The sequence below is a fragment of the Heptranchias perlo genome, chromosome 21, assembly GCF_035084215.1.
Source record: "Heptranchias perlo isolate sHepPer1 chromosome 21, sHepPer1.hap1, whole genome shotgun sequence".
Taxonomy (NCBI): Eukaryota; Metazoa; Chordata; class Chondrichthyes; order Hexanchiformes; family Hexanchidae; genus Heptranchias; species Heptranchias perlo.
In genome coordinates, this window is record NC_090345.1 from 16,267,141 (window position 1) to 16,291,597 (window position 24,457).

The 24,457-nt window shown below is 42.7% G+C and overlaps 1 protein-coding gene across 1 annotated transcript in view; it reads left to right on the top strand.

Moving 5' to 3' along the window:
• atp6v1ba (ATPase, H+ transporting, lysosomal, V1 subunit B, member a) overlaps positions 1–24,457 on the top strand; it is a 70,976-nt gene that overhangs the window by 30,942 nt on the left and 15,577 nt on the right. The window contains exons 7-9 of the mRNA XM_068002143.1: positions 8,254–8,355; positions 15,891–15,988; positions 18,288–18,411. Of these exons, the coding sequence (XP_067858244.1) occupies positions 8,254–8,355; positions 15,891–15,988; positions 18,288–18,411 (324 nt within the window). The remainder of the gene's footprint in view (positions 1–8,253; positions 8,356–15,890; positions 15,989–18,287; positions 18,412–24,457) is intronic.

Genomic DNA, 24,457 nt, shown 5'->3' on the forward strand with positions numbered 1-24,457 from the left:
CCAGTTTGCTTCTGGGTTTGATTTAGGGAGGACTATAAATTGTCAGGGTTCCCACTGCTGATCACAATCCACTGTCTCAGTGGAAACTGCACATACATAGACATCTGGATTACAAGCTCTGGCTAAGTTTTGATGTTCCTCCTTCATTCCCATGGTTAAATATCCTGCCAACAATCTTCTAGGCTGTGTAGTCATGTGCACAGGGTACTTGAGGGCAGTTAGTGCCTGTAGAAATATACCTAGTGTGAATTAATGACTTTTTAAAAAAAAAAGTATTACTAAATTCTTCAGTCTACATTTGGCTAAAAGTGTCATCGGCCCTTAAAGGGATAAGGTAATTAGTTTATTTCTATAAATATCTATTTATATAGACAGTAAAAGCCTTGAGATTGTACATACTTCTGTTTGTTACACTTCCTGTGTCATGATTTTTTTCACACCTGGTTACTTATTTTCCCTATTTGTTTCAATGCTAATGATTCAGGCCGCCTAGCAGAACCTCCTGGCTAGGTGGCACCAATCCATACTATATACTTACCTGCCATTGGCTAGCTGGCTTTTGTTTTGATTCATGGCCCTACTTTTATTAAATCTATTCACTCTGTTTTGTGTCTTTTATTTCCTTTTTTTAAGGCCCTATTACTCTTTATTTTTTCTTTCACATTGATTTTTCCCCAAACATCTATTTCCCAAGATCTTTTATTTCTGAATGTGTTCCACACAATCTTTGTTTTCAAACATCTGTTCACTTTTTATCCCAGAAAAAAATTGTTCCCAATGCCTGTTCATAGAATCATAGAAAATTTACGGTACAGAAGGAGGCCATTCGGCCCATCGTGTCCGTGCCGGCTGAGAAACGAGCCACCCAGCCTAATCCCATTTTCCTGGATTTGCTCCGTAGCCCTGCAGGTCACGGCTGTTCAGGTGCACATCCAGGTATTTTTTAAATGAGTTGAGGGTTTCTACCTCTGCCACCCTCTCAGGCAGTGAGTTCCAGATCCCACCACTCTCTGGGTGAAAGATTTTTTCCTAATTTCCGCTCTAATCCTTCTACCAATCACTTCAAATCTATGCCCCCCTGGTTATTGACCCCTCCATTAAGGGAAATAGGTCCTTCCAATCCACTCCATCTAGGCCCCTCATAATTTTGTACACCTCAATCAAATCACCCCTCAGCCTCCTCTTATCCAAGGTAAACAACACCAGCCTATCAAATCTGTCATCATAGCTAAAATTCTCCAGCTCTGGCAACATCCTCATAAATCTCCTCAGTACCCTCTCTGGTGCTATTACATCCTTCCTGTAATGTGGTTACCAGAACTGTACGCAGTACTCAAGTTGTGGCATAACTAGTGTTTTATACAGTTCCAGCAAAACATCCCTGCTTTTATATTCTATGCCTTGGCTAATAAAGGAAAGCATTCCATAAGCCTTCTTAACCACCTTATCTGCCTGTCCTGCTACCTTCAGGAATCTGTGGACATGCACTCCAAGGTCCCTCACTTCCTCTACACCTCTCAGTACCCCCCCATTTATTGTGTATTCCCTTGCCTTGTTTGCTCTCCCAAATGCATTACCTCACACTTCTCCGGATTGAATTCCATTTGCCACTTTTCTGCCCATCTGACCAGCCCGTTGCAATCTTCCTGCAGTCCACAGCTTTCCTCCTCACTATCAACCACACGGCCTATCTTTGTGTCATCCACAAATTTCTTAGTCATGCCCCCTATGTTTAAGTCCAAATCGTTAATGTATACCACAAAAAGCAAAGGATCTAGTATCGAGCCCTGCGGCACCCCACTGGAAACAGCCTTCCAGTCGCAAAAACACCCGTCAACCATTACCCTTTTCTTCCTGCCACTGAGCCAATTTTGGATCCAATTTATCACATTCCCTTGGATCCCATGGGCCTTTATATTTTTGACCAATCTGCCATGTGGGACCTTGTCAAAATCCTTGCTAAAATCCATGTAGATTACATCAATTGCGCTACCCTCATCGATCCTCGTTGTTACCGCCTCGAAAAATTCAATCAAGTCAGTCAGACACGACACCCCCCCCCCCCCCCCCCAACTTAGTTCGTGCCTTTTCTAAGTGACAGTTTATCCTGTCCCTCAGAATTGATTCCAATAATTTGCCCACCACCGAGGTTAGGCTGACTGGCCTATAATTACTCGGTCTATCCCTCGCTCCCTTTTTAAACAACGGTACAATGTTAGCAGTCCTCCGGCATTACGCCTGTATCTAGTGAAGTTTGGAAAATGATTGTTACAGCCTCCGCTATTTCCTCCCTGGCTTCTTTTAACAGCCTGGGATAAATTTCATCCGGCCCTGGTGATTTATCCACTTTCAAAGATGCGAATCCCCTTTATACTTCTCTCTCTTTATCCCATCCAATATTTCATACTCCTCCTCTTTTAACTACAATCCCTGCATCGTCCCTCTCCTTCGTGAAGACAGATGCAAAGTATTCATTAAGAACCATTCCCACATCTTCCGCCTCCACACACAGTTTACCTTTTTGGTCTCTAATAGGCACTACTCTTCCCTTGTTATCCTCTTGCTCTTAATATATTTATAAAACATCTTTGGGTTTTCTTTGGTTTTACCTGCTAATATTTTTTCATGTCCTCTCTTGGCTTTTCTAATTTCCTTTATAACTTCACCCCTGCACTTTGTATACTCTAAGCTTTCCGTAGTATGAGTTCCCAGTGACTATCGTAGGCTTTCTTTTTCTGCCTTATCTTACCCTGAATGCTGCTTGACACCCAGGGGGCTCTAGATTTGGCAGCCCCTCCCTTTTTCTTTGTGGGAACATGTTTACCCTGAACCCCTTGAATCACCCCTTTGACTTTCTCCCACTGACACTGATTTACCTTCAAGTAGCTGTTACCAGTTTACTTCTGCTAAATCACTTCAGTTTAGTAAAATTGGCCTTTCCCCAATTGAAAACTTTAACCCCTGTTCTGTCTTTGTCCTTTTCCATAACTCTGCTAAAACTAACTGTATTATGATCACTACCACCAAAATGCTCTCCCACTGCTACTTCTTTCATCTGCCCCTCTTCATTTCCTAGAACTAAATCCAGAACTGCCCCCCCCCCCCTCATTGGGCTTGCTATATACTGGCTAAAAAAATTCTCCTGTATGCAATTTAAGAATTCTATGCCCTCTATACCATTCACATTGTTTGTAACCCAGTTACTATTAGGTTAGTTGAAATCCCCCACTATTACTGCCTTATTTTTGCACTTCTCAGAAATTTGCCTACATATTTGCTCTTCTATCTCCCTCTGACTGTTTGGGGGTCTATAGTACACTCCCAGTAGTGTGACTGCCCCTTTTTTGTTCTTGAGCTTAACCCATAAGGCCTCATTTGATGCTCTTTTTCTAAAATTTCATCCCTCCTCACAACTGTAATTGTTTCCTTAACCAAAATTGCCACCCCCTCCTTTTTTATCCCCCTCTCTATTGCATCTTAAAACCTTGTAACCTGGGACATTGAGCTGCCAGTCCTGCCCCTCTTTAAGCCATGTTTCTGTAATGGTTTAGATATCATACTGCCATGTGTCTATCTGTGCCCTCAGCTCATTTGCCTTATTTCCTATACTCCTTGCATTGAGGTAAATACATTTAAGGACCGCCAAACTCCTCTGTTTGTTTTCTAACCTTAGTTCCCTCTGCCTTCCAGACTCACTAATTTTCTGCCTTCCATTTCCAGTTCCGACTTTATCCCATCTGAATCCACACTGGTTCCCATCCCCCTGCCAAGCTAGTTTAAACCCTCCCTGACAGCACTAGCAAACCTCCCCACAAGGATATTGGTCCCGGCCCTGTTGAGGTGCAACCCGTCCGGCTTGTACAGGTCCCACCTCTCCCAGAACTGGTCCCAATGCCCCTGGAATCTAAAGCCCTGACACCACCTTTGCAGCCACACGTTCATCTGCTCTATCCTCATATTTCTATTCTCACTAGCAGTTGGCACTGGGAGTAATCCGGAGATTACTATCTTTTTGAGGTCCTGCTTTTTAATCTTTTTTCCTAACTCCTTAAACTCTGCCTGCAGGACCTCATCCCTCTTTCTACCTATGTTGTTGGTCCCGATATGGATTACGACCTCTGGCTGTTCACCCTCTGCCCCCACCGCGCCCCCAAGAATGTTCTGCAGCCGCTCAATGACATCAATGACCCTGGCACCAGGGAGGCAACATACCATCCTGGAATCACGCCTGCAGCCACAGAAACACCTGTCTGCTCCACTAACTATGGAATCGCCTACCACTATTGCTCTCCCGACCTGTCTCCTCCCCTTTTCTCTCCCCCTCCCCCCCCATACAGTTGAGCCACCCATGGTGCTCTGGTCTTGGCTCAGGCTGCACTCTGCAGGGGAACCCTCTCCCCCACCAGTATTCAGAACTGAGTATGGTTAGAGAGTGAGATGCCCTCAGGAGACTCTTGAACTACCTGTCTGGTCCTCCTTGTCTGTCTGGCAGTCACCCAGTCCCTCTCCGCCTGCACTCTTAAGCTGCGGGGTGACCACCTCCTGAAACATGCTATCCACAAAACTCTCAGCCTCACAGATGTACTGCAGTGACATCAGCTGCTGCTCAAGGTCCGAAACCCTGAGCTTGAGCTCCTCCAACTGACGACACTTCCTGCACATGTGGTTGTCCACTTTTTTTCCTCCCTCCAAAGACTTCTTCCCTATTTTTACAATTCTGACTTGCAATTTTTTTTACTTCTACATGTCAACCCAAAATCTGTGGGGTTTTTTGTGCACATTGAGTTTTGATAGAGTAAGTAAGGAGAAACTGTTTCCACTAGCAGGAGGGTAGGTAACCAGAGGACAGAGATTTAAGATAATTGGCAAAAGAACCAGAGGGAGATGAGGAGAAATGTTTTTACACAGCAAGTTATGATCTGGAATGCAACATCCCTAAACAGTTCACTCTTATTTTGTAAGAACTTATAACAGTTTTACTAACTGGTCTCCTGTGTTGTTGCTCGCAGTAAGATAACGAGTGAACGCACAATGTATTCTAATATAGACAAAATCTCCAATGACTTTGCTTACAGACAAAACCATTCCCCTCTTCCTGTAACACTGTCTGCCTCTTTCCCACTCTGATTCTTTTTATATCACTCCTTGTCTTTACCTTTTTTTTTGGTCTACTGATCACTGTGATGTATATCATTCTTTGTTTCTGTCTCACTTTCTGTAAGTCTCTCCTTCCTCTGTCTAACCTCTCCTTTGTGGCTGTGACACAAATTACTAAACAGATATTTTCAATATCTATCTCTTGTTAAAGTTACCTGTGGCAGGTTATATAGACTGTGTTGGACATGGCATTGGAGTGAAGTTCAATATTAAAATGAAGCGCTTTAGCCTGGCCGAAAGGACAAGGGAGAAGATTGCTCACTATGCTAATTGGGAAGGGATCTAGTAAAACCAATCCCTGCCCAATTGCCCAGCCAATGCTCACATTCTATTCTGACAGAACCAATCTCCACACCTGTAACAAAGGCATGGATGAGAATTCCAGAAGATGAGCTGAGGTGGGACGGATGATGGGGAGGATATGGGGCAGAAACTCAGCTTGGGGTCAAATAGTTATGCTGAGGTTGTGAACGGTCTGGTTTAAGCCGTGAACGGTCTGGTTTAAGCCGTGAACGGTCTGGTTTAAGCCGTGAACGGTCTGGTTTAAGCCGTGAACGGTCTGGTTTAAGCCGTGAACGGTCTGGTTTAAGCCGTGAACGGTCTGGTTTAAGCCGTGAACGGTCTGGTTTAAGCCGTGAACGGTCTGGTTTAAGCCGTGAACGGTCTGGTTTAAGCCGTGAACGGTCTGGTTTAAGCCGTGAACGGTCTCTGAGGAGGGGGATGGAATCAGTGGCAAGGGTATGGAATTTGTGCCAAGGGAAGATGATGGCTTTGGACTTCCCAGTGTTTAACTGGAGGAAATTGCAATTCATCCAAGACTGGATGGCAGACAAGCAGTCTAAAAATGCTGAAGGGTTGAGAGTTACAGTGAAGAGTTAGGAGCTTAATGTAGTCAGCGTACTTGTGGAAGTTGACCCCGTGTCTTCAGATAATGTCACCAAGGGGCAGCATATAGTTGAAAAAAGAGGACGGGGCAAGGATGGATCCATGGGGCAGTCTAGAGGTAGTGGTGCAGAGCCAGGAAAAGAAGCAGTTGCTGGAAATGCTCTAGCTACGATTGAATAGATAAGAGTGGAACCAAGCGAGGGCAGTATAGCTGAGCTGGACAATGGAAAAAGGATTGGAGGAGGATGGTGTTGGCGACCACGTCAACAGATGCAGAGGTCAAGGAGGGTAAATGCACCACAGCCATGGAGGATTTAACAAGATTTCCTGTAAAACACTGAAATTCTTTTGATTGTGGGCCCATCACAAATCTACAAAAGTGCCAGTATGAAATATTAATGACTAATTTTATTTGAATCTGATTTGTGATCACCTCACTTAGGCTGCAGTTATTATTTTAAAACCCCTATGTGCCTACTAGTTGTATTACTTTGAATCTATAAGCACTCATACAAAAATAAGCTAAACTCAAACTTTTGAAAGGTTTCCAGAACTACTGGATGTTCTGGACAATGATGCCCCAGGACATCACTGCAGGAGTTCATCAGGTCAGTGTTCTAGGCCCAGCCATCTTCAGCTGCTTTATCAATGACCTTCTCTCCATCATAAGGTCAGAAGTGGGGATGTTTGCTGATGATTGCACAGTATTCAGTTCCATCCGCAACCCCTTAGATAATGAAGTGGACCATGCCCGCATGCAGCAAGACCTGGACAATGTCCAGGCTTGGGCTGATAAGTGGCAAGTAACAGTCACGCCACACAATGCCAGACAATGACCATCTCCAACAAGAGAGAGTCCAACCACCTATTCTTGACATTCAATGGCATTACCATCATCGAATCCCCCACCATCAACATCCTGGGGTTCACCATTGACCAGAAACTTAACTGGACCAGCCACATAAATACTGTGGCTACAAGAGCAAGTCAGAGGCTGGGTATTCTACGCCGAGTGATTCACCTCCTGACTCCCCACAGCCTTTCCACCATCTACAAGGCATGAGTCAGGAATGTGATGGAATACCCTCCACTTGCCTGGATGAGTGCAGCTCCAACAACACTCAAGAAGCTCGGCACCATCCAGGACAAAGCAGCCTGCTTGATTGGCACCTCATCCACCACCTTAAACATTCACTCCCTCCACCACTGGCGCACTGTGGCTGCAGTGTGTACCATCTACAAGATGCACTTTAGCAACTTGCCAAGGCTTCCTCGACAGCACCTCCCAAATCTGCGACTTCTACCACCTAGAAGGACAGGGCAGCAGGCGCATGGAAACACTGCCACCTGCACCCTCCAAGTCACATACCATCCTGACTTGGAAATATATCGCCATTCCTTCATCGTTGCTGGGCCAAAATCCTGGAACTCCCTACCCAACAGCACTGTGGGAGTACCTTCATCACATGGACTGCAGCGGTTCAAGAAGGCAGCTCACCACCACCTTCTCGAGGGCAATTAGGGATGGGCAATAAATGCTGGCTTTGCCAGCGACGCCCACATCCCATGAATGAATTTTTAAAAAAAACTACTGTAATTCAATTTTGTTAGGATTAAGAGGCCTAAAATATCGCTGAGAAAACATTTTGGTTGAGTTAGTAATGTCTATTAAATCATTGTACAAGAATAATGTCCTTTTCAAAACTATCTCTAATAGAAGGAGACATTCTTTGCCTGTATGACAAAAAAAATAAAATGCAGTAATGCTTCCACATCCAATATGTCAACAGTTGGCATTTTTTTTTTGGCCTCTATTAAACAAACAATCAGCTGCTCAGGTAAGCACGATTCAGTTTAGGGCAGGCTTCTATTTTTGTTTTTTAAGCACTTCAAGCCTTTTTTGTGCTTTGTTTTGATTGGGACTAAAAGCTGTTAGTAAATTCTGAAAGCTATGCTAGAACAGGATTTTGTCCTGCCTAGAACATATACTACATAGCTAATAGGTGTGAGTACATACCATGGTGCCCATAAATCTTTACAGGGATAGAGGTGGTCTCATAGAAGACTGTTTCACTCAACTTGAAGTACAAAAAATGGAAGAAAAAAAACAAGCTGAAAACTTTCTCATTCACACAGTCAAAAAAAATATTGTTGGGGTGGTGTGCTACCTATAGAACATAAATCTGCTAACATATTTTAATTGTTTTCCAGATTGCTGCCCAGATCTGTCGTCAAGCTGGCCTGGTTCAAAAATCCAAAGATGTCATGGACTACAGTGCAGAGAATTTTGCCATTGTGTTTGCTGCTATGGGTGTAAGTGAATTAGAAAGAGGACTATAGCTGTGTAGATCTTGTTAATTGGTGTGCCAATTAACTGTGTTGCTATTAACGATGAAAGAGTACAGTGGCAGATACAGCTCCCCAGGCTGCAGCTGTTGGTGGTCCACAATTGCCTGTGCACTGAAGGTCAGTAGATTGTCATGTGAAGGGAGGGATTTGGTTTACATTGTCTTGAATCCTGCCAAACTAACCAGAATGGAGCTTGTAATCTAGATGGAAAGAGCAGTAATTAGCATGCAGTGCTGTGGCTAAATGAGATGATCGATCTGATAGTAGAACTCTCAGTCTTCATTGTAAAAGTAACATAAATTAACACATCTGTTATATAGTTATATATACAAATTCATGAAGTTATAAAAAATGGCAAGTTACTGAATATTTTTTGTCATCTGACAAGGATAGAATTTCAACATTTTTCACCTTCATGTTAAATACTATAAAAATGTAAGACCATAGGGTTAAATCAGCATACATTTTGGTAATGCTGCAGTAACTTGGAAATTTTACTAAATCTTGTATTCAATGTTTCTTCAGTTTTTAAACCATCACAATCAGCCACAGTGACCTTGCATAATCATACACATATGGAATAGGCAGTCCTGACACATGACTGATACGGATTTAGATTTAATATAGATGAAGACTGAGACAGCTAAATTTCAATTTGAAACTTACTTTTGATCATCAGAATTTACTAATCAAACAATAACAACTTGCATTTATATCAATATGCATATAGGAACAGGAGTAGGCAGTTCAGCCGCTCGAGCATGCTCCGCTATTCAATTAGATCATGGCTGATCTGTACCTCAATTCCATTTATCCTCCTTTAATCCATATCCCTTGATTTCCTTGGCTAATAAAAAAATGTCAATCACAGACTTGAAAATTTCAATTGATCCAGCACCCACAACCTTTTGGGGGAGTGAGTTCCAAATTTCTACAACCCATTGTATGAAAAAGTGATTCCTGATTTCACTCCTAAAAGGGCCTCGCTCTAATTTTAAGATTATGCCCTCTTGTTCTGGATTCCCCCACCAGAGAGAATGTTTATTATGTATCTACCCTATTGAATCCCTTTTATCCTTTTTAAAAGCTTTAATTAGATCACTCCTCAACTGCCTAAACTCAAGGGCATGCAAGGCAGGTTTGTGAAACCTGTGTTCATAATTTAACACTTTAAGCCCTGGTATCATTCTGGTGAATTTGCGCTGTGCACCCTCCAAGGCCATTATATCCTTCCTGAGGTGCAGTACTTCAGATGGGGTCTGACCCAATGCTTTGTACAACTAAAGTATAACTTTCTCCCCTTTGTATCCCAGTCCCCTTGAGATAAAGGCTAACATGCCATTAGCCTTTTTGATTACTTTTTGTACCTGAGCACTACCTTTTAGTGATTTGTGTACCTGGACACCCAAATCCCTTTGCTCTTCCACAGTTCCTAATCTTTCGCCATTAAGAAAATATTCCGATTTGTCTTTATTGGATCCAAAGTGGATGACCTCACACTTCTCCACTTTGAATTCCATGTGCCACAGTTTTGTCCACTCATTTAATCTGTCCCTGTTCCTTTGTAACTTCTCCCATCTGCACAGCTTACTGTGCCTCCTGCAAAATTGGATGTACAACTAGTGTCATCTGCAAAATTGGGTGTACAACTCTCTATTCCTTCATCCAAGTCATTGATATATTTGGTGAAAAGCTGAGTCCCCAGTTCAGATCCCTGGGAAACACCACTTGTTAAATCACTCCAATCAGAGTACATTCCCTTTATCCCCACTCTCTGTCTCCTATCTCCCAACCAATTAGCAATATAATTTGCATATAAAGAAAAATGTTCAAAGCAAGTTAACTATAGTTCCTTAAATGGAGTAAGTTACATCACATCGTTGGCTTTAAAGTATAGATAAACATTGTTGCATACTTTTCCATCCACAAAATGGTTCTCACTGGGGGTTCATATTGAAGTTTGAGCTTCTCTACAAAATAATACAGCTGCAGCTTCTGGGAAAACTTTGTGATGTTCTACCATATTTTTCCTAATCAGGCCTCTATTGCCTGTATATTACCAGCACTAATGGTTACAAATGTATCCTTAACTGATTTGGCTGCTCACCATAGCCGACAGATGAGTTTAACCCATCTGGCATAATAAATTTGAACTGTGTGCCATTTTCTAGCATAATGGTGCTCATCCTTTATCCAGTTCAAAGACACTTTAGCACTGAATAGGATCATGAAGACCCACGTTCAAAAGTACAAAGGTTTAGCCATAAGAATATAAAACACATTTCAGTGTAACATTTAGAATAAAGCAGTCAAGTTTTAAGCGTTCAGAATAATGCTTGTGATTGACGTAGAACGTAAGAAATAGGAGCAGGAGTAGGCCATACAGCCCCTAGAGCTGATTTTCTACCTCAACTCCACTTTCTCACCCTATCCCCATTTCCCTTGATTCCCTTAGTGTCCAAATATCCATCCATCTCAGTCTTGAATATACTCATGATGTGGAGATGCCGGTGATGGACTGGGGTTGACAATTGTAAACAATTTTACAACACCAAGTTATAGTCCAGCAATTTTATTTTAAATTCACAAGCTTTCGGAGGCTACCTCCTTCCTCAGGTGAACGATGCGGAAATGAAGTCCTCGAAATGAAGTCGCATTTATAATTCACAGAACTGTTCTGTGAATTATAAATGCGACTTCATTTCGAGGACTTCATTTCCGCATCGTTCACCTGAGGAAGGAGGTAGCCTCCGAAAGCTTGTGAATTTAAAATAAAATTGCTGGACTATAACTTGGTGTTGTAAAATTGTTTACAATTGAATATACTCAGCAACTGAGCATCCATCTGATTTGGTAAAAGATTTGACCTTTAATTGTTAATAACTAGCTTTGAGAAGTAGGAGTCTGTGGCTGTTGCTGTAAACTTAATAGAGCTGATTCTCCTTCTTGGTCTTTATCTCCAAGAGCAGAAAATGTTGCTTTACATCTATAGATGGTTGGATGTAAGCAAATGATCTTGGATATAAATGATAGAGGTGCAGCTGGCTTCCAAAATTCTGCTGAACTTCGCTTTTAATTTGAAGTAAAAGTACAGTTCATCAAAGTCCTCTTCACTGCCAATTGGGTGTTCTTGCTCTTGAAAAATAATTTGAGTCTGATGGTTATTTTGGAAGGTTAAGACCGAGCTCCAAGGGTTTTGTTGTATAGGTTATTGTTGTGTTACAGCTGTGACCTACAGAGAACTTAATATGCAGGAACCGTAGAATAAAAATGTGTCCATATCGAAGAAAAATGGTGTACAATTTTTATATTTACTAAAGGAAGATAATGAACCAAGCACCATCTATGACTAAATAATGATTAAATGTGTCGTCCATCTCTCTGGGGGAAAATCTCTTTGAAAGAACTTTCTTGGTACTATATGAAATATATTGGAAGGACTGAATGCTTTTTAAATCTATAGAGATCCTGCCTACAACCTGAGTTGTTTGGCATATTCTTTTGAACTAAATTCAACTACTGATGTGAAATTCTTGCCCTGGAAAACTGCCACACTTATAGCTTTTTGATTTTGGCTGTGGCTGCCAGATCTTTTGTGTTGAGAAATATGTGTTCTTATTCCCACACCCAAAATTCCTGCTTAAACTGCTGTATAATTTAAAATCACCCTTGTCCTTGAAATAAATTAGGCAAGGTGAGGAGGAATAATGAAATATTGCATTATTGCCTCTGGATTAAAGAACAAAATTTTGCAAGTTTAAGGAGGGAGGGATACTGCACTGCATGAAACGGCAAAAAATCTGCTATTGTGATAAGGATACGGACATGAATGAGACACATTGGGCCCGATATTACCTTTGCGGCGGGGGGGGGGGGGGACGGACGATACCCACGCGCCCGGTGAAATCAGTCTGCCCCACGCGCAATCACAGGCTGATTGGATCCATTTACCTTTGCTTCCGGGTTCCCCGCTGCTCAGCTGCGCGGCGGGCGGACTGCACATGCGCAGTAAGGTCTGTCAGCTGGAGGAGCTCTATTTAAAGGGGCAGTCCTCCACTGACTGACTACTGCAAGAAATAGAAAAAATTACTGCATGGAGCACCCCAGGGGGAAAGCTGCTCCCAGGTTTACTGATGCCTCACTCCAGCTCTTATTGGATGGGGTGGGGAGGACCGAGAACTCCCCCCCCCCCCCCCCCCCCCCCCCCCCCCGGCGGGCGGGAGGAAGCGGCCTGCCTCTGCCACCAAGAAGGCCTGGCTTGAGGTGGCAGAGGAGGTCACCTGCACCACCAACATACCACCCACCTGCATACAGTGCAGGAGGTGCTGCAATGACCTAAGTAGGTCAGCCAAAGTGAGTACACTGACTCATTCCCCGACATTCCGTCTGCCACATCACCGCCCCCACCCCACATCTCCTTCTGCACAGCCAATGCTACCCTGTCACATCACTCCTCACACCCACTCAAACCTCATCGTCATCTTACCTGCACTTACCCACCTCGTCAGTACTCGTCCCGCTACTACCACTCAACCCAATCCTCATACAATCTCATGGCTCTATCTCATACTCACCCTCTCATGCATCTCTTTCACGGTCAGCCTCACTCAACCTGCCACTACCTGTGCTGCAGACACAGGGCATGCATCACATATGTGCAGTAGGCAGCGTAAGGCAAACATGTCGTGAGCATGAAGGGGATGCACAAGGGTGTTTGAGGGTGTGTCATGGTTTTTACTTTTACTTAATTTCTGATCAACTCACATTACATATATTGGCACCACTACTGCCACGTCTTTGCGAATCTTGTCTGGTTTGTGCAATAATGCCCTTTCCTGAGGATCACAATGAAGACCCACAACTGATGACACCCATTGTGTCACTGCAGAGTGGGTGTAGGTGTATTTCCAGGGCTCATTTGTGCAGACGATTGAGAGACGCGGCGATGTCCCCGGTGGCACCCTGGAAGGATGCGATGGAAAAGTTGTTGAGGGCAGTGGTGACTTTGACAGCGACAGGTAAGATGATGGTGCTTGGGCCAGCCGGGAACAGCTCGGCATGAAGGAGGCTGCAGATGTCCACGACTACATGTCGAGTGACTCTGAGCCTCCGTGTGCACTGCTGCTCAGAGAGGTCCAGGAAGCTGAGCCTCGGTCTGTGGACCCTGTGGCGAGGGTAGCGCCCTCTGCGATGCATCTCTCTCTCTGGTTGCCCTCCCTCCTGCTGTGCAGGTGGATGTGTCACAGCACTGTGTTGTGGAGCTCCACGTGTCAGAGGTAGACGGTGAGGCTGGTGATGCTGTTCGCCCTCCGAGGAGGTCATGAGTGTAGCTACGGCGGCCCCCATCCGGACGATGTACATCTGAGGGGGTCCGCAAGGTAGGTACATGCGTCTGGACACCGGGGTAAGTGTGCAAGTTGGTGAATTTTGTTGTTAGGAGGAGGGTGGTGGAGGCCAAACTTTGTCCAAAGTGACAGAGTGGCCTCCAGCAATGAATGAGGGTCTCTCTCCCCCCCCCCCCCCCCCCCCCACCCCGACCTGTCAAATGGACCTTTGCAGCTGCCACGGGCTGATGGTGAACACGTCCATTTGAACTGGAAGTGTTTCCCCCAGTACAGGAAACAGTTCCAGTTGTTTGCAAAATCCCACCCCTCCTAAAATATCACGTTAATCAGTTCTCTAAACGACCTTAAATACCTTAAGTGGCATCCTGCCGGCTTTAATTGCCGGCGGGAGTCCCACATGTGGGGGCTGCGTGCGCATGTCAGCGCGTCAGTGGGGAACCCGGAAATGGGGCGGGTTGGAGCCGGGCTCCCGACCCGCCCCGGGAATCCCTGATTTTCGTAGCCCCCCAGCCAGGAACGCACCCGATCGCGGGTGCTAAAATCGAGCCCATTAAGTGTTGTCTTGCTCACGATAGCAGCATTCTATTGGTCTGTAGTATTAATGCTCCTCTGGAACTTGCTGCATGCTGTGACACACACCAGTACTAATGTGTGAATCTGGTGCTGAAATCATAGAGATCCCAGCTCATTTGATGTTATTATACTGAGTTCGTGGTTGCATAGCTTGCTTGATACATTTGTACACGGAGAATAATTGCACTCAAGTAATGTGTAAAAGGTTTGGATCCATTTTCTTTTCTGAGTGAAGTTGGCATTTACGGAGACTAAATTTTAAAAAACACTACTGTGCTACACCTTGGACAAAAGTGCTTCATTTTTGTCACAGTGGATTCTTTTGTAATATATAGAAGCTGTGTAATCAATTACAGTAATCAATTTAAAATCGTACTCTCTCCAACCTTTAATACAAATATAGTATAAAGATTCTTATGACGTTAACATGGACAAGTTTCCAATTTGTCATGTAACATGTTAGTTACGTCTATGTAGTAACATGACTCCATGCACAACTATCTTTTGATCTTCTCAGCCAATTTATGGTCCACTTCAGAAACCCTCTGTTCCCTATTTCATTCCTTTCATCTTTGTGGATCAATCTTTTGTTTGGCACTGTCTAAAGCCATGCTAAAATCCAAGTATGTAACATCTACTGAGTTTCCCATGTGTCAGTTTGGCTGATTTGTTGATATTTTGACCACTGAATCTGTGGGTTCAAACTGCATTCTGGGACTTGAGTATATAATCTAGATTGATATTTCCAATGAAGTACTAGGGGACTAATGAGTTGCCAGAAGAGCAGTCCTTATGATGTGGTGTTAAACTGAGGCCCTATCTTCCTGTTTCACTAGATCAGGTGGAGATTAAGGATCTAATGGCACTATTCAAAGTGCAGGGAGCTTTCCCAGTGTCCTGGTCAACATTGCTTTTTCAACCAACATCATCAGATTAACTTGTCATTTATCCAATTGCTACCAGTGGGACTTTGCAGTGCAAACAATGGCAGCTGCATTTACCTACACAAGTTAATATATTTCAAAAGTCATTCAATGTATGTGAAATACTTTGAAATATTTTTTGAGAGCCACAAAAGGCATTATAAAGAAGTCTTTTTTTCTCTCTATGCCTGCCAAGTCCATTTTTTTTTGAAGTCCAATAAATTTTTCAAAAGTAACCCATTTCCCATAAAGCCAACCCACGTGGTCCCCCTTATTTTATATTTCTCTACAGCTTCATTTATTCTTTCCAATGGAATGTCCTCCAGTATATTACCCAAGGGCCAGATTTACTGGTCTGTCGTTACGAACTATTTTAATACCCCTTTTTATAAATCAACATTACGTTTGCCCTTCTCTAATCCTTCCACTTCCTCTCTGGTTTAGTGATTCTGTAAAGAAATCCCCAGCATGTGACATTTTGTCGGCCACTTCAAGTGCCCCGTTATGCAGTGAATCTTTACTGGGTTCCTTGCCCTTTTTTAAGTGTCTATATGCCTTTATCTTCTGTTTTTGAGCTAAACATTAGATACGTTTATGATTAATATATGGGTAACCAAATTGGGTTGATTGTTTTGAGCATTTGTATTCTGTATAACAGGTTAATATGGAAACTGCAAGATTCTTCAAGTCTGACTTTGAAGAAAATGGATCAATGGACAACGTTTGTCTGTTTCTGAATCTTGCAAATGACCCAACGTAAGTAACTCAAAATAACAAATCAGGAAATGGAAATGAGTTTGCAGCAGTTAAACCAAAATAGTGTATTTGTGTGTATGAATTAGACAGGCTTCTGCAATTCATGAAAATAGCACATTTTTGCAACACAGGTGCTACAGCCAGTGAATAAACATGCTTTTGAGGAAATTGCAGATATACTGATACTCATCAGTCATCCATGCCTTGGCCTACAAAAACTATCAATTTACAAAAGAGTATCCCTTTTCCTGCCATTTTATTTGGAAAATGTCATTATCAGAGTAATCACTGAATTTATCTGACAAATGCATCTTTTTCCATTATACATTTTTAAAAACTTAAATACTGGCATTCACGATCTGTAAAGAAACATTCAAATGAAACTGTAGTTTGCAGATAAGCTATTGCAGCTTGATATTTTTATAATTCTTGCAACTTTCCAATTAAAGGGACTACTTTTGCTGTCCTGCGAGTTGACCTCTATTAATCGTGTAACATCATTCCATGTTTGGACACTTGTATAATGTACATGGTTTGCTTATTTTTTTAAAACTGTTAATCTAAAACAATTTTTGTGTACATGTCTACATTGAATGTTTGATTAGGAAATTTATGTAATTGCTATATATCATCGCACTATTGGTATAAAACACTCCATTATCCTCATTACATCCTGTCAAATCATCTTCTCTCAACTGTCTTAACAGCAATTCATGTAAGCAGGTCTTTGCAACTATGATCTGAAATCTTTATTCTGTCCACGTTGAAGTATATATTCAAGGACTAACAATTACCCTGCTTATTATCTGTTATTATTTAGGTGTCACCCAGGTGGTAGCACCTCTGAGTCAGAAGGTTGTGGGTTCAAGCCTCACTCGAGACTTGATCACAAAATCCAGGCTGAAGCCTCAGTGCAGTGCGGAGAAAGTGCTGCATTATTGGAGATGTCATCTTTTGGATGAGACATTAAACTGAGGCCCTGACTGTCGTCTTAGGTGGACGTAAAAGATCCCATGGCACTATTCAGAGAAGAGCAGGGGATTTCTCCTGGTGTTTTGGCCAATATTTATCCCTCAAACAACATCACTAAAACAAATGATCTGGTCATGTACCTCATTACTGTTTGTGACACCTCACTATGCACAAATTGGCTTCCTCATTTCCCTACATTACAACAGTGACTACATTTCAAAAGCGCTTCATTGGCTGTAAAGCACTTTGCGACATCCTGAGGTCCTGAAAGACGCTATATAAATGCAAGTTCTTTCCTTTTTCATTTTACCTACTGAATTCAAAGTAATCTTGTGCTACACTACCCATAATCTCTTCAGGATGGTGAATATTGCTACACAAAGCATAAGCTTATAGTCTACAGCCATTAATAACTAGGTAAAAGAAATAGTAAAAACACAACAAATGGAAAATAGTGCAATATGCAAGCATAATTATTGAGAAAAGAAAAAGATTTGGTATGATTATTGGCCTTACACAATATGTATTATCAATAGAGCTGGTTAAGTACTTGGAGCATCTGAGGGGCATTTCATTATAACATCAAAACATGTTATTTTAGCCTTGATATCTCATTGGTAAGACCACATTTAGAAAATTATAGTTTTGGGTACTATGCCTTCAAAGGGATATTAATGTACTGAAGGAGTTTAAGAAGCATAAATTAAATGGCAGAATAGCAGTCTCTTGTACTGTAATTTCTTTGATTCTGTGCTAAGAGTGACAGATGATTCTGGGCCAGAGTTCAGCCTTTTTTGTTCGAGAAAAGATTGTGAGACAACACGACTATTTAGGGTTTTAAAGTGCTAAGATGCGTAGATAATGAAAGCAGGTTATTTATCTTAAATTATAATCACAGAACCAGAAGAAGCTGACAAGCTTAAAATTAGACTTAAAAATTAGAAGATTGCAGATTAATTCTTCAATCAAACTAGATAAGTTACAAATACAGCATTACAGTTAAAGGTGTGCTGATCACATATAATCTGTTTTAAAATCTGACAACCGATAATCTTACTGCTGAACCATCTGCTTTTTGCCAACTAAGACTTTTTGATAATTTAATTTCTGTAGAAAATTGACCATCCTGATGGAACAAATTTTGAACTGGGATTAAAATGAATGAATCGACAGAATGGTTAGCCATGAAGGTGCAGAGCATGTGTTTTTGATCTTAACTAGCTCAACCACAATAGAAATACTGTGCATTAAAAAAAAATGTTGAAATACTTACATTCTGAGGCTAGTACTGATCTGAATACTGATGGGTAGGTGTCTCTTTCAACAGCATTGAACGTATTATTACTCCTCGTCTTGCACTGACTACTGCAGAATACCTTGCCTACCAATGTGAAAAGCATGTGTTGGTTATTTTAACAGACATGAGTTCTTATGCAGAGGCTTTGAGAGAGGTACGTGCTCTTTGTTTTCTCCCTGAATGTTTATCTTGTATAAAGGAACAATGTCATTTATAAGATGTTCAGTGGTAGGCAAAGCATCAAATATAATTTAATCTGATATAAAGATTTTTGCTGAATGAGTGTAACTGTCCATAAATGCAGCTCATGAGACCGAGAGGGGATAACCTAGGAATATTATAAAGAATGGAATGAGGAAAAGCCATGATCAAGTGTGTTTCTTCTAGAGTCTACTTAGTTTGCCCTGTCATTGACCAACCCATTCTATCTTCTGATAGAGGTAACAACCACAAATAAAGCTTCAAAGTTGCTAAAGCATTACATTTTTCACTGACCTCCACTCCCCAAAGGTAACTAAGTAAAAATCCAGGATATCAATATAGCTGTGAAGCCCACATTTTCTGGTTCCAGTGCAGCATTTTAAATACTTGAATTGCATTCTCCCTCAATCTGTCTTTTCTCCGATAAAAATGGATTCACTATTGACCGTCTAAAATTAAGATACGTTCAGGAACCATTCTTCTCTCTGCATAATATTGTAAATATGGTTTTTCAAGAAGTTGTATAAAGTTAGAATAAATCTATTGTATAATATATGCCTCTGAGGCTTGATATTCCTCACTCTACCATTACCAACAAGCCAGGGGATCAACCCTGGCTCAATGAGGAGTGTAGAAGAGCATGCCAGGAGCAGCACCAGGTGTACCTAAAAATGAGGTGCCATCCTGGTGAAGCTACAATTCAGGACTACATGCATGCTAAACAGTGGAAGCAACATGCTATAGACAGAGCTAAGCGATTCCACAACCAATGGATCAGATCAATGCTCTGCAGTCCTGCTACATCCAGTCGTGAATGGTGGTGGACAATTAAACAACTAACGGGAGGAGGAGGCTCTGCAAACATCCGCATCCGCAATGATGGCGGAGTCCAGCACATGAGTGCAAAAGACAAGGCTGAAGCGTTTGCAACCATCTTCAGCCAGAAGTGCCGAATGGATGATCCATCTCGGCCTCCTCCCGATATCTCCATCACAGAAGCCAGTCTTCAGCCAATTCGATTCACTCCACGTGATATCAAGAAACGGCTGAGTGCACTGGATACAGCAAAGGCTATGGGCCCCGATAACATCCCAGCTGCAGTGCTGAAGACTTGTGCTCCAGAACTAGCTGTGCCTCTAGCCAAGCTGTTCCAGTACAGCTACAACACTGGCATCTACCTGATAATGTGGAAAATTGCCCAGGTATGTCCTGTCCATAAAAAGCAGGACAAATCCAATCCGGCCAGTTACCGCGCCATCAGTCTACTCTCAATCATCAGCAAAGTGATGGAAGGTGTTGTCGACAGTGCTATCAAGTGGCACTGACTCACCAATAACCTGCTCACCGATGCTTAGTTTGGGTTCCGCCAGGACCACTCGACTCCAGGCCTCATTACAGCCTTGGTCCAAACATGGACAAAAGAGCTGAATTCCAGAGGTGAGGTGAGAGTGACTGCCCTTGACATCAAGGCAGCATTTGACCGAGTGTGGCACCAAGGAGCCCTAGTAAAATTGAAGTCAATGGGAATCGGGGGGAAAACTCTCCAGTGGCTGGAGTCATACCTAGCACAAAGGAAGATGGTAGTGGTTGTTGGAGGCCAATCATCTCAGCCCCAGGACATTGCTGCAGGAGTTCCTCAGGGCAATGTCCGTGGCCCAACCATATTTAGCTGCTTCATCAATGACCTTCCCTCCATCATAAGGTCAGAAATGGGGATGTTTGCTGCTGATTGCACAGTGTTCAGTTCCATTCGCAACCCCTCAAATAATGAATCAGTCCGAGCCCGCATGCAGCAAGACCTGGACAACATCCAGGCTTGGGCTGATAAATGGCATGTAACTTTCGCTCCAGACAAGTGCCAGGCAATGACTATCTCCAATAAGAGAGAATCTAACCACCTCCCCATGACATTCAATGGCATTACGATTGCCGAATCCCCCACCATCAACATCCTGGGGGTCACTATTGACAAACTTAACTGGACCAGCCATATAAATACTGTGGCTACAAGAGCAGGTCAGAGGCTGGGTATTCTGTGGTGAATGACTCACCTCCTGATTCCCCAAAGCCTTTCCACCATCTACAAGGCACAAGTCAGGAGTGTGATGGAATACTCTCCACTTGCCTGGATGAGTGCAGCTCCAACAACACTCAAGAAGCTCGACACCATCCAGGACAAAGCAGCCCACTTGATTGGCACCCCATCCACCACCCTAAACATTCGTTCCCTTCACCACCGGCGCACAGTGGCTGGAGTGCGTACCATCCACAGGATGCACTGCAGCAACTCGCCAAGGCTTCTTCGACAGCACCTCCCAAACCCGCGACCTTTACCACCTTGAAGGACAAGAGCAGCAGGTACATGGGAACAACACCACCTGCACGTTCCCCTCCAAGTCACACACCATCCCGACTTGGAAATATATCACGGTTCCTTCATCGTCGCTGGATCAAAATCCTGGAACTCCTTTCCCAGCAGCACTGTGGGAGAACCTTCACCACACGGACTGTAGCGGTTCAAGAAGGCGGCTCACCACCACCTTCTCGGACAATTAGGGATGGGCAATAAATGCCGGCCTCGCCAGCAATGCCCACATCCCATGAACAAATTTTTTAAAAATGCCTCTAAGTTTTGAAGTTGGACTTGATAGCTTCATATTGAATGCTTTCAGTAAATATTTACACCAGAATTTTTTTCCCTCCAGCCATTGTTAATGCATACTTGCACATTTCATGCATGATTTGGGTTTCTTGTTCCAATGTATGTAACCTTGCATTTATCCATATTGTCATGGCTTAACCTAACTGGTTCTTTTTGAGAGCTATCAATTTATTTTATAGGAATCACCTAGCCACACAGCTTGGTGTCAGTTGGAAAATTTTGTTATACCACAATTACCCTCCTTCCTTTAATTTTCAAATAATGTAATCAGTAAGGGGCCCGGTCTTTTGAGGAGGGGACATCACATATTGATATTGGGGGAAGAGGGAAGCCATATGATTTAGTGTTCCTAGAGTAAGGTCCATGTTCAAAGGTGGATTAACAGCTGGTTAAAGAGAAAGATGTGGAGATGCCGGTGATGGACTGGGGTTGACAATTGTAAACAATTTTACAACACCAAGTTATAGTCCAGCAATTTTATTTTAAATTCACAAGCTTTCGGAGGCTTCCTCCTTCCTCAGGTGAACGATGTCGAAATGAAATCCTCGAAATGAAATCGCATTTATAATTCACAGAACAATGCTTGGTGATTACAGACAGTTTTTTCAACTGCCCGTTGCCAAGGCAATCAGTGTGCAGACAGACAGGTGTTACCTGCAAGGTCTCAGAATATACAAATCACCAAAAAAAACAACAAACAAAAAAAAAACAGAGATAGAGAGGTAGAAACATAGAAAAGACAGCAACTGACCCGTTATATTAAAAACAGATAACATTTGTTTGCTGGTGGGGTAACGTGTAGCGTGACATGAACCCAAGATCCCGGTTGAGGCCGTCCTCATGGGTGCGGAACTTGGCTATCAATTTCTGCTCGACGATTTTGCGTTGTCGTGTGTCTCGAAGGCCGCCTTGGAGTACGCTTACCCGAAGGTCGGTGGATGAATGTCCATGACTGCTGAAGTGTTCCCCGACTGGGAGGGAACCCTCCTGTTTGGCGATTGTTGCGCGGTGTCCGTTCATCCGTTGTTGCAGCGTCTGCATGGTCTCGCCAATGTACCATGCTCTGGGGCATCCTTTCCTGCAACGTATGAGGTAGACAACGTTGGCCGAGTCACAGGAGAAAGAAGCCGAGGGAAGTTGAATGGGGAGCTAGGTCACAGTGGGGGAGGTGCTGAGTAGGGTGCCCCAAAGGTCTGTGCTTGGACCCTGTCTGTTCCTTACATGCGCAAATGAACCTGGAATCGGAGTTGCAGATGGTTCCAAACTAGGGAGAGGGATAGTTGACTCAGAAGGTAGCTGTAATATTACAAAGATAGACTTTGCACCTAGATTGATTGGTGACAAATCAAGTTCGATTCAGATTAATGCAATTGTGTATTGGAAGAAAAATATAGGTGGTGTGTACTTAATGGATGGTTGGCAAGTGGGAAATCATGTTGGATGGCAATAAACAAAGCAAATAGTTATACTGCAAAATTTGCAGAGTTCAAATCCCTGTGTTGGAAGGGAGAGTTAGGAATGACTTGATTTAGCTGACATTTCTATCTTTGAGACAAGCTGCGTAACTGGATAGAAAAGTAAACTGAAATTATACTTTTTTTTGCTATACCAGGACAAAGGATCAGAGTTGTGAATGGCAAATTTAATACAAACATCAGGAAATATTTCCTTATGTTGATAGTTAACAGCAGCTAGAATAGATTGCCAAGAAAGGTAGTTGAGGCCAGGACACAGGACTTATTTAATAAACACCTAGGTAGGGTTGTATTCTGGAAGGATGAGATCGAATGGGCTGAAGGGTTGTCTTCGTCCAATCTTATATTGTGACCTTGTATATCAGGATACCATGCACTATTCTCCAGTCCTGGAGTACAAGTCGTGCATCTTTAGAGCTCCTAAAATTTTTTAATTGAAATTGCTTATTTTGTTTCATGTCCCGGAGGATTGCAGGAAGTATCTAAATTGCTGTTTGTGTCCTGTTGATCAATGATTTGCAAACTTTTCTGTGTGCAAATATTAACAGTCTTAAGGACCCCCCGTTCTATCTTCCAAAAGACATTTTCAATTGCAGGAGAAAAATCATTTCTGAAAATGTTTGTTTACAGCAACAGAATTAATGGGGGTAATTTTAACCCCAAAGAGCGGGTGGGAAGTAAAAATTTTTTTTTTTTGAAGTGGGACTGCAACCTGGCTCCAATGCCAGGTGCGTTTGGCTGTGCGCGCATCTGAAACTCCAGTCCCGTCCCCACTTAATGCCGGCGGGTGGATTGTCAAATGGGCAATGTACCTCATTGTGATAGTTGAGACACTTAATTTCTTGTCTATTAAAAAGGTAAAACGAATTTAACCTTCCCATCGCTTCTGATTCATGTCAGGTGAAAGCAGGCGAGAAGGGCTGGATCCATGAGATTTGTGCCTTTACTGCACTGCTTGTGGGCCAGGAGGACCATGAGTGCATCATCCAGGCCCAACAAGCTAATCCACAGCCCATGATTTCTCCCTCCCTCCTCTCTGATTCATGACTCCTTTCCCTCCTGAACGCAGAATCCGACGCACTCACTTGACTTCCGGGTTCCCACACGAGCATCTACCCACATGCTGAGTTCCTGGCTCCATGCTAAAATCACACCCTATGTTCCTGTAAGTCAACAAATACAGAAATCTCCTCACATGAACCCTGAGTCCAAAGACCCCAGTTTGAAAACTTTTCCTGTCGCTATTTATTAACTTGAATTTCACTTCAGGTAACAGACTGAGAAAATCTCTCTGCTCTATCATGAATGTAACGAGTACTGTTCATAGTTTTTTGATTGTATATTCTCCAAACAGTGATAGACGGAATTCGCTTAATGTTTGTAGTGCTTATTTAATGGAAATTATTAAGTGGAGATTGGATTTAGTTTATTGTTAGATGTATTTGCTCTTTGACCTTATGTTGAACGGGCCCACACTGCTTCCAAAACCAATTTTGGTATGGAAAACCAATTTAGTGCAACACTATTATCCAAGCTTAAGAGGTCATTCAAGAAAATCCATTTTTGTTCAGCTAAGATGCTTGTAGAGTATTTTCATTTATTCACTGATGGTTGTGGACATAACATGAATGTTGCTGTTGTCTGGAGGAAGGATCATATCCATTACTGCATAGTTCAAACTAAATGCAATTGATTGCTAACAAAACTTTGAAAAAGCGTTGACCTTGATGCAGAGCAGCCTCTTCAGTAAGTTTTAGTAAACTGTTAGTAGAAGGTGATTATCTGCATGACTACTTTTAGAGGATAGACAAGTTTGACATGCATTGTGATTTTTTATTTGTATATTGCTGTTTAACTTGTTT